The following is an 11201-nucleotide window of genomic DNA, read 5'->3' as shown; positions in this document are numbered from 1 at the left end:
CCCCCCGGGGGGATGGCCACGCCGCAATCCCTTCTCCTCGTAGGATCTTGGGCATGCACGCACACATGCCTGGCGTGAGTTTAAGCCATCGGGTCTGGGATGCAAACCACGGTCGACTACATGGGAGTCCAGCGACATAGCCATTACACTAACTGCTGGTCCCAAGCCTGGCATGATTTTGAGGCCACAGGGTCAGGATTTGAATCATGGTCCACCATGTGGGGTCCAGCTCCCTTAAACACAAGGTTTAAATGGTGCAGTATGGGGCTGGCCACACATGTTTAAAGTATACAGGAGGATATGCATAGGTTTTATACTATGCCATTTTATATGAGGGACTAGAGTATCCATGCAGTTTGGTATCTGTGGGCATCAGACACTGAGAGACAACTGTAGTCAGTCTTGATCTTCATGGAAATTACATCCTAATAGGGGAAAGAGGCAAAAATCATCAAACAAAAATAAAGGAAGACTATTTGACCTACTTTGGGAGGGTGAGAGAAGACAAAAACGATCTTTCTGTTGCTAAGTATAATGTCCCTTTTCCAAGCATCAGTTTTTCTACTTGACTTCTGGAGCAATTCAAACCGTTAAACCTCTACTTTTCTTTCTTTTTCTTTTTGAGATTTTGTTTGTTCTTGCTTTAGGGCGCATGTGTTTGGCAGAGAGACAGAGAGAGACAGAGAGACAAAAAGTGAGAAATCACCCCCCCCCCCCCCAGGGGGATGGTCAGGCTGCAATCCCATCTCCTCCATTCTCCTCTTGGGGTTATGGGCATGCACCCACATGTGCCCGGCATTGTGTTTCAAGTCACTGCGTCCAGAACTCAAACCATGGTCTATCATGTGGGAATCCAGCACCTTAACCGCTATGCCACATATTGGTCCCAAATGTCTGCTTTTCACTGGGCACTTTTCATTCACTTCTATCACTTCCATGCCACTATTACCTTCTGGTTTTCTTCTTTACCTCTCTGGCTGCCCCTTTTCATTCTGCTTCATGGGCTCATCTTTCTCTGCCTTCTTAACTCTACTTCTAGTCTTCTCTCCACTCTCTTCGTCCTTATAAGCTGAGTTCATTTTCAGTCTGGACTACTACTAACAGCCTTATAGCCAGTATTGCTTCCAGGCTTAGCAGACATACTTCTACCCAATGTTCTCATAAATTCTCTGCACGGTGATTTTTACAAAATAGAATGTAGGCTATCTCATACTCTTTCTTCAACTTCTTCAATGGCTCCCTTAGAAATTCTTCTTTTTTCTTCTTCTTTTTCCTGTAACATCTTCACTGAAATATAATCCATGTATCATAAGATTCTCCCTTCAGAGTAAAGAGATCCATGACTTTTAGTATATTCACAGAATTCTGTCACTATCACCACTGTTTAATTTCAGAATTTGGTCACCCCTAAAGCTCCCCATGCTCACTTCCATCCTCCCACCACCCCGGTGCCCCTGCTACTAATCCGTCTCTCTGCATTTGTCTTTTCACGTAAGAATCATCTAATGTATGGCATTTTTTGTGGCTAGCTTTTTTTACTTAGCATAATTTTTTTCAAGATTCACCCATGTTAACATTTACAGGACTTCACTCCTTTTTATACCAAATAACACAAAGGAATTCCAAAAAGTTCATGGAAAATGGTGTTAAAATATGAATTTATTTTTGTAGTGTAAAAGATTTTGAAATCTATGCAGTTTTTTCATACTAGACATTTTCCATGACCTTTCTGAAGACACCTCATTTCTCACTGTAGAATAAATATATCACATTTTGTTTATACTTTCATTATTTCATGGGCATCTGGGTTACTTCTATTTTTTAATTATTGTGAATCATGCTGTTATGAACATCTAATATACAAGTTTTTTTATAATGAACATGTTTCCATTCCTCTTAAGAACATACCTTAGGGTAGAACCCCAGGGCCAAAGGCAAAGTCCATGTTTAACATTTGAGGAACTGTCAAAATGTTTTCCCTTAGGGGTTCCTAAGGTGCTAAGCACGAGGGGAACTTATGAAGTAAAGGAGATACCCTGCTCGGAGTAGGGGTGAATAGAGACTAGAGGCAGTAGACATGGCTATGAAGTCACGTGACTTTGTGCAGTGAAACCTTTTAACATGGTGGTTGGAGTAGGTACTCGTTTTAGTTTTTTTTTTTTAAAGAATTGATTTATTTAACTTTATTTATTTCATTTAGTTATTTTAATTTTGACCAGGAAGGAAGAGAGCAAGAGAGAGAGAGAAAGTGAGAAAGAGAGCCCCCAGGTCTGGAACTTGAACTGCAGATGGCCATGTGGGAGTCCAGCGCCCTTAGCCACCACACCACCCACTGGCCCCTCACTTTAGTATTTTTAAATTGTACCTCCGATGGAAAGGAAGATAGACTGAAGCCATAAAAAAGTCACACTCACTTGAGTAGACCTTCGAGTCTGCCGAGCTTGTCTAGAGCGTGCTTTCCGTAAAGACTCTGCTTCCTCATCCCGTACCGGAGTTAGATAGGACCTGTGGGGGAAGTAAGAGCAGAAGCTTCACCTTTGTACGTGGACTCGAGGAATGACAAGGCGCTTCCAAGGAGATTTCTACACTAAGAAGGACCTCAAGCAAAGTAAAAAAGAGGAATGCTATCAGCCATCAGTAAAAATGACAGAACTCAAGACATTATTTGTAAATGTATTTGTGTTCACGCAGGATGTCATCTGTAAAATGAAATTTCCAGTTCTTCTTTCTCTGTCCTTGCAATTTTAATTTCTTTGTTTACCCTAATGCTCTTGCTAGAGCCTCTAAAACCAGTTGGAAAGGAGTGGTGATAGTAGGTATCCACGCCCTGTTCCTACCTTTAGAGAGAACACTTTCAGCATTTTATCAAGTGTGATTTTCTACTGTAAGATTTCTGTATAGATCGTTCATCATATTAAAGCAATTCCCTTCCATTCCTATAGGAAGTAGCCTAAGAGAGTTTTTTGCTATTTTAAATCATTAGTGTGTGTTGAATTTATCATATTCTTTTCTCCCCTACATGTTGGGATTAGCGTTTTTTGCTTTTCTTTTGTTAACATGAATCAGTCACATTGAATAACTTTTGAATATAAAACAATATTAAATTCTTGGGACAAGCTCAACTTGGTCAAGATATGCCTTTCTATATAAATTTACTTTTTACATAAAACATTTAGTTTAGGATTTCTGTATCCATTTTCATGAAAGAAATTAGCATGTACCTTTTTTCTTGTGGCATCCTAGCCAGCTTTGTGATTAAGGTTATGTGAGTTAGGGTGTTCTAAGTTTGTCTATTTTCTGCAAGGATTTAGGTATTTTCTGCTTAAATGACTAGGAGAGTTCATTGGTAAAGCATTCTGGGTTTATAATGTTCTTCATGGAAAGATTTCAAATAAAAATTTCAATTTATTCATATTCTGTTTCAGTAATTTTTAGGAATTATTTTATTCATTTCTATCTTATAATTTGACCAGAGAGAGACAAAAAGAGAGAAGCAAAGTGAGAAGGCAAACTGCCAGGTCTGGGACTTAAAATGTGGCTGGCCATGTGGGAGACCAGCACCTTAACCACCATGCCACCTGCCAGTCCTGGTAGTCTTTTTTTTTTTTTTTTTTAAGGAATTTTCTACTTTATATTACACATGTAGTGGCATAAGATAATTTAAATCACATTTTAATTATCACATGAATATCTATAGCAGTGGTTCTCAAATATTATTTGGGGTGTCTCAAAACCTATAAATTTTACTCATATTGAGAACCTTGAAGAGATTTTGTTTATGTGGGAATAGATCAATATTATCAATATTTAACTTAAAAACTGAGAAATAAAAAAAACCCCACGTATTTATTAATTCATTTAAAAATAATAGCCTGGGCCAGCTGGTAGCATGGAAATTAAAGACAGATGGATCTCACATGGTTGACTGTGCAGTTCAAGTCCTGGATCCAGCAGCTTGAAAACCACATTGTTTTCAATGTGGTTGTGTGTGTGTGAGTGTGAGTGTGTGTGAGTGTGTGTGTGTGTGTGTGTCCCTAAAGTTCCAAGAAGAGATAGAAAAAGAGTGGTAATAGTAGGTGTCCACCCTGTTCCTGCCTTTGTGGCAGGACTGTGGCATGGCCATCTCCCTGGGGGGCATGTTTTCTCACTCTCTTCCTCCTCTTTCCAATGAGCGCATGTGCCCTATGGTGAATTAAAAAAAAAAAATTAGCCCTAGGACATGTTAACATTAATAATGTTTTATGAAAAATAACCATTTTTTTCTTTCTTTCTTTTTTTTTGGCGGGGGGAGGGGGCGAGGATTTTGCTAGATTAGATTTCACCAGAAAGACAGAGAGAGAGAGAGACAGAAAGCGAGAAACTACCCCCAAAGGGGGATGGCCATACCACAATCACTTCTCCTCTCTTCTCCTCTCAGGATCTTAGGCATGCATGCACACATGCCTGGCATGAGTTTAAGCCACTGGGTCAGGGACTCGAACTGCAGTCGACTACATGAGAGTCCAGCGACATAGCCATTACGCCAATTGCTGGTCCCGAAAAAAAATCGTTTCATCCATAACAAAAAAAAATTCAGTAAGAATCTCATCACTTTACATGTTTGTAAATGTCCTTCAACACTGGCTTAACAGAAGATAGTGGAATTTTCATACCTGCTGCTGTAATCCAAATATTGTTTTGGTCAACATTCAAGAAGACTAGCTGCACACAAGATACATTACTGGAAAAGCAAGGAGTGCTGTAATAGTTTTCGCAAAAAACTCTGGATAGTCTTTGATACGACACTAAACAACTGGCAGTGAGTTTTAATGTGGAATCTAAAACATGTTAATAGACTTTACATATTCTGTCATGTTGAAATACATTAGTCTATCTTGAGTAGTTTTTTTTTTTTTTTTTAGTTTATTTCCTGAGAGACAACACACACACACACACAGGGTCTTTACACCATGATCTTTCAGGATCATGGACATGCCTGGGGGGTGCTCAGCATGTTCAGGCAGACGCAGGGTGCTAGGCCAGAGCCTTCTCATCTGGCCTGCAGCATTGTGCAGTAGAACCCCTACTGCCTGCAGCACCATGGCTGGGCCTACCTTCCACTCTTCCCACCCCAGGGTGGTAGTCAGAATCCACAATCTCTTTTCCTCCATTCTTCTCTTGGGATTTTGGGCACACACATGCAGCTGTGTTTTTCAAGCTGCTGGATCCAGGACTTGAACCACGAAGTTGGCCATGTGGAATCAGTACTTTAACCATCATGCCCACCAGCTAGCCCTAATGTCAGACATTTTTGGTGACGAAGTTTAGTGATAACTTTTGGTTATCCTTTAGAGAAGATATTCTTTGCCTCTGGCAGGCAGGCTAAGAAAGTGGTTCTCAAACTTTCACTCGCATCACAATCACTGTGGGCTTGGGAAGAACAAACTGTCAGGCCCTGTCATATCTCCAGAGGTCCTGATTTAGCAGGTCTGGTTGAGGGGTCTGAAAACTTTTATTCTAATCAGTTCTCAGATGATAATGCTGATAGGCAGACCACCCTTTGAGAACCAGAGGGCTAAGGCAAATGACCTTAATCCACTTTGAGATTAAACTGAAAGGAAACTAGGATTTAGTCTTTGCAAAGGCTGGTCTTTTTCTGGTAAGCCCTTAGGATGTAGTCCTTCGTGGTCTCAGATGACAGAGAGTCTTCCCATGAGACTACTGAAAGTCTTATAGAGACAGAGAAAGAGGAGAAAGTATCCCAATGGAATATAGCACACCATAATCCCTTCTCCTCCATTTTCTATGCTATTGGGATTTGGGGTAAAGATGCACACATGCCTGGAATGTTTTTCAAGTCACCAGGGCAGGGACTGAAACCACGGTTGGGCATAGGATCTGGCTCTTTTAACCACTAGAACACAGGGCTGGTCCTAAACCTAAATTTCTTACACAATGAAGATATTAACAGCAATAACTGAGACATATACAGATATACTAATAGGGTTGTGGTGAAGATTAAATGCAAAACCAAGTAAAGCACTCCGAACAGTACCGGGCACAGAGTCAGCACTTGCTATGGCGTGGCTGCTCCACTCTCACTCTCACCGCCATCGTCAGCACCACATACACGCTCATGCTGTTATCGTTACCACATTAACAGCCCATGGGTGGTAAACTGGAAAATAAAGGCCAGATGTGGTATGATACCCACTCTGTCAAGTCTTTTTTTTTTTTTTAGAGAGAGATTTTTGCTATAGGGCGCATGCACTTGCCAGACAGAAACAGAGAGACAGAAAGCAAGAAATCACCCCCAGGGAGGCTAGCCACGTTGCAATCCCTTCTCCTCCATTCTCCTCTCGGGACCTTGGACATACACACACACACACACACACACACACACACACACACACACCGCGTGAGTTTAAGACACTGGGTCCAAGACTTGAACCACGGTTGACTACATGGGAGTCCAGTGACATAGCCATTACACCAACTGCTGGTCCCCCAACTCTGTCTAATCTAATAAAAAGAATTCTCAATTGTTTTTTACTGGAAATGAATAACTTCTTTGAAAACACAAGGGGCCTTCAAAAAGTTCTTGGAAGATATATGCCATGAGAAAACTATGCATGCATTTCAAAACTTTTTTGCCCCAAAATAAACTTGTTTTATAACTCTATTTTTCCAGGAGCTTTTTGAAGTCTCTTTATAATCTCCATAAAGGTTCATAGGGTTATAAGTAAGATGAAACTGGGCCAGTAGGTAGTGTGGCAGTTAAGGTGGCTGGATCCCACATGGCTGATCCTGCAGTTTGAGTCCTGGACCCAGCAGCTTGAAAGGCACATTGGGCACATGTACATGCATGCCCAAAACCCAGAGAGGAGAATGGAGGAGAAGGGATTATGTTATGGCCATACCCCCAGGGACTGAGTTGTCATTTTCCCTCTCTGTCTCTCTCCTGCACACAAACCAAAAATTAAATTAAAATAAGTAAAAACCAAGTAGAAGATAATGAAAGAAGGGTAACCATGATTTCCAAGTAAAGGACAAAGCTGTTTACCCTAGAATGATGAAAAAATGGAATTTTTGTTTAGAATCCAACAAGAGATTTAATTTTTTTTTTTTTATTATTTTTTTTTATTGCTAGAGGATGTGTATTCTCTCCAGAGGAAAAAATAAGGTGGAGAGAGGATGCAGTCATGTCGTAATTCCTTTCCTACGTTTCTACCACGCATCGGGATTTGGGGCACACGTGAACATATGTCTGACAAATTTTTCAAGCTGTCAGAGCTGAGATTCAAATAGCAGTTGGCCATGTGGGATCCAGCTTCCAATGCAGGGCACTTAACCACTGCTAACGGGCTGGCTCAGTAACTGGGTTTTGAAATAGCTTTTTTTTTTAAAAAAAAAAAAAAAAAAGAGAGAGAGATTTTTGCTACAGGGTGCATGCGCTCGATGGAGAGACAGAGAAATAGAAAGCGAGAAATCCCACCACGGGGGATGGCCATGCCACAATCCCTTCTCCTCTCAGGATTTTGGGCATGCACATATATGTGCCCAGCGTGGGTTTAAAGCCATCGGATCTGGGACTGAAACCACAGTTGTCTATGTGGGAGTCCAGTGAGGTAGCTATTACACCATCTGCTGATCCCTGAAACAGCTTTCAAGAGTCCTATGCCTTCGCTCAGCTACAGTGAGCAGGTGGTAGAGCACCACTACCATGAGGCTGGTGCCACGTGGGAGGCCCAGGTTTGGCTCCCTGACCGATCTAGGGGTGCAGTGGTGCACGCCTATGATCACAGACCAACTAAAAGGCTGGGCAGAAGACCGTGATGTGGCAAGGCCCTGTCAAAAATTCCTCCCTCTCTCTCCTACCACCTTATTTTAAAAAACAGAGATGCAGAGTAGAATGCTATACCTCAAGTCTACTAAGAGAAGGATGCTTGAATATGTTCATTCCAAACAAGGAAGAAAGCAAGTTGAGTATCTGTCTTCTACAGATATCTCTTACACAGCAGTATACGTCTTTTATTATATAATTAATATACGTATATTATGACATAAATACATAATAATAGACATACTTTATATGTCTTTTACAGTATATGTCTTTTATTAATGACTGCTCAGGATGCTACGGTCATTAATTACAGAATATCTAATGGTCTTCCTTGGACTATGTCCTATGTAGAAAGCATATGTAGGCAAAGCTTTTTCAGAGATTCCAGAAAGAACTGTTTTAATAACCTGGAAGCATATATGGATAGCTAGGGGTGGGTGTACTTAGAGAAATAAAATCACAGATCTATGGCTACAGACTATGACTTCAAGCAGACATTTGATTTCATTCAAAGACTTCAGGTAAAGGTTGATCAAATCATTCCCTTTTTTTAAACAGATGACTCAATCAAGGCCTAAGGAAACATTAAGTTACTCAAGGTTACGATGTCGTAGATCTGAAGGAACTTTACCTATGCTCTCCTGTTTCAAGTGTAGCTTCTCTTACATTATACTACAATGGGAAATGCTCCCACATCCGGCACAATGGTATTCTAGCTATGCAAGTATACAGAACAAGACAGTTCTTCCAAATTTAACACTAACAGGAATTAAAGAATAAAGATGTCTGCATTGGATTTTTCCTAGCATCTCCTAACATTCCTCCACTGTATCTTGGGAAAGGATGAGTTTTATATGTCCAGAGGTTGCCAACAGCATGCTGTCAGTATAAACTACAAATGTCAAATAATACCCAAGGACCCAATTCTCCTCTGGAGGATGCAGTTAACTTTAGAGCTGGCCAGGTCCCCTCTGGCAGGTTTCAGTTCAAGTCTTCCTTGCTGTTTCTAACTGGGAACAGGAGGCTAACGCTGCAGTACAGCAGGAAGGACAGTACCTGGGTTCTATTTCCAGCTCTGTCGTAAGCCACTTGTTTGACTAAAGGGAATCATTTAGTCTCTTGGATCTCAGTTTTTTCATCAATCAGACAAGGGGATAAGTCTACAGTTTTTAAGGTTCCATCTAGCTTTAAACCACAGTGAATCCATGTTTATGTTAATTCTAGACAAATGGCCTATAAGTCTTTTCACTAAAATGCCTACTCATTTGCTCTGGCCAAATACTAACTTTCCTATATTTGATCTATCACTTTCTCTGGTACTGTCCAAGAGAACCTCGTGCGGTTGTGGGAATGCCGTAGAGTCCAGTACGGCAGCCACTAGACAGACACAGATATGGAGCATTTCAAATGTAGCTGCTATGACAAAGGAATTCTATTGTTAATTTCAATTCATTTAAGTAGTCACACATGGCTACTGATTTACCAGACTGGATACCATGACTCTAGAAGGCCAGAAAATCCAATTAAGAGACATTACAGTCAGGCTCCCTCCTTAAACCTGAAAACCAGACCCAACTCATAAACATAAACCTAACAGAATTTTGTCAAGAATGCAGGGTTTTTTCTTTGCCAGCTAAGAGCAACTGATTTAATTTTCTTCTCAAAGTTCTCGTTTTTCTTCTATGCTTCCCAGAGCCAACATCACGGTAACCTTCCATGTGTATAGGTGGTCTTTCTAAGTTGTACGGGGTAGTGCGGGGGCTGCTATCTTAAGGTCTTTGTAGACACAGCTAAGAGGAGCGAGCTCACGGACAGCACACTTTGGAGTGACTTTTTCCTAACGGCAGCATTTATACTCTCCTGCTGCCTCCATAAACCGTATTACCCCACACCACCCCACGTTCCCATTGCCCCCTGTGATAGAGAGCGCCGAGAAATCAGACTGTTACCTCCTTGCACAGGCCTGCATAGCAGAGTGAAGGTCAAGAGATGCGCGGAGACGAACAGCAAGAAAGGTGAGTGGCTGCTGGGAAAGACTGCAGTCTCAGCACCGGTCTCCCTTGGAAACTAGAAAAGGCTTGTACTGCCACTGCTAGCCAGCGAGCCAGAGGCAGCTTGCATTCTGCTAAGAAACTGCCACTGGGAAGGAGGAGGAGAAGGAAGGGGAGGAGAAAAGGGGAGGAAGGCACAATCTTGGGGCTCAGCAGAGCCAATGCTGCTAATGTTCCCAAAATACCGATCCATTAGATGCATATTTTATACACTGTACCAAACCAATCGATACTACTTCTCATTTGATAGAGAAGGAGGGGAGAGGAATTCTTCCTCACGTGAGAAAAGACAGAGCAAGAGAGAGGCAGCATTCTCGTTTGGATACTATTTCATCTGCCCTTGGGCTATCCTGGTTGCTGCATCCATCCAAGTGAGCTGTAAATACCGCCTCACTAGAGACTCGGGCCTAGCCAGCTGGCAAATGCCAAGAATGGTGAAGACAAAGAAAGGAAACATATGACAGACAGACAGCAGGGACAAATTTCAGATCTGCTCTAAGTGGGTTTAAACCTAGATAGAGGAAGAATGTGAGTACTGCTCCACTTGATTAGCTAGCTACGGATCAAGGAGAATTCTAGATCGAGTATGTGTCTCATATCAAGATAGGACCTGATTTCACAGTTTAGGACAACGTATTCAGATGCTCCTGTGTCATTCTGGCATCTCTCACTGAACAGCGAGATCAGAGCTAAAGCTAAGGCAGAGAATCAAAGTAAAACTACGCCAATCAGGCTAATTTTTAAACGGGCGGGGATTTCTCTCAGCCAGTCAAACATTTCCTGAATCCTCTAGACCAGCGCTTCTCAACAGGAGGAAATTTTGCTCCCCCCCCAAACAAAAATTTTTTTAAATGCCAGAGGGTGTGTGTGTGCCAGAGAGTGAGAGAGACAGAGAAAGAGACAGAAAGACCCCAAATAGGGCCTGGTCCTACCACAATCCTTTTCCTCCCATTTCTCCATTCTGTGAGGATTTGGGGCACATATGCACACATACTGGTGTGTTTTGGTATGTTTTTCAAGCTGTGGGGGCCAGGATATGCGCTGTAGCTGGCCATGGAGGATCCAGCTCCCTTAATCACTGAGCTTTAAGGCTGGCCCCAAATAATTTTTGTTTTTCTTTTGCAATAGCAAAGAATTATCTGGTTCCAAGCGTCAACAGGGTTGCATTTGCAGGTGGCAGGTGAGCACGCTTTTTTCCATGAAGGGCCAGATAATAAATGTCTTCAGCTTTGCAGGGGCTGTAGTGCCAACACGGCTATAGACAACACATGACGAGTGGGCAAGGCTGTGTGCCCACTGCCTGCCAGCCGCAGACAGGACTGAACGGT

At 41.9% G+C, this 11201-nt stretch overlaps 1 protein-coding gene across 1 annotated transcript in view; it reads right to left on the bottom strand.

Annotated features, from left to right (window-relative positions):
• PPP1R12B (protein phosphatase 1 regulatory subunit 12B) overlaps nucleotides 1-11201 on the bottom strand; it is a gene marked incomplete in the record, with an annotated part of 227306 nt that overhangs the window by 109300 nt on the left and 106805 nt on the right. Inside the window, 1 exon segment of the mRNA XM_006159146.2 lies at nucleotides 2415-2505. Within this exon segment, the coding sequence (XP_006159208.2) occupies nucleotides 2415-2505 (91 nt within the window).

Source organism: Tupaia chinensis, unplaced genomic scaffold (genome assembly GCF_000334495.1).
Source record: "Tupaia chinensis unplaced genomic scaffold, TupChi_1.0 Scaffold000627_1, whole genome shotgun sequence".
In the NCBI taxonomy this organism is placed as follows: domain Eukaryota; kingdom Metazoa; phylum Chordata; class Mammalia; order Scandentia; family Tupaiidae; genus Tupaia; species Tupaia belangeri.
Note: the sequence above shows the minus strand (reverse complement) of the source record. Positions and strands in the feature narration are given on the sequence as shown.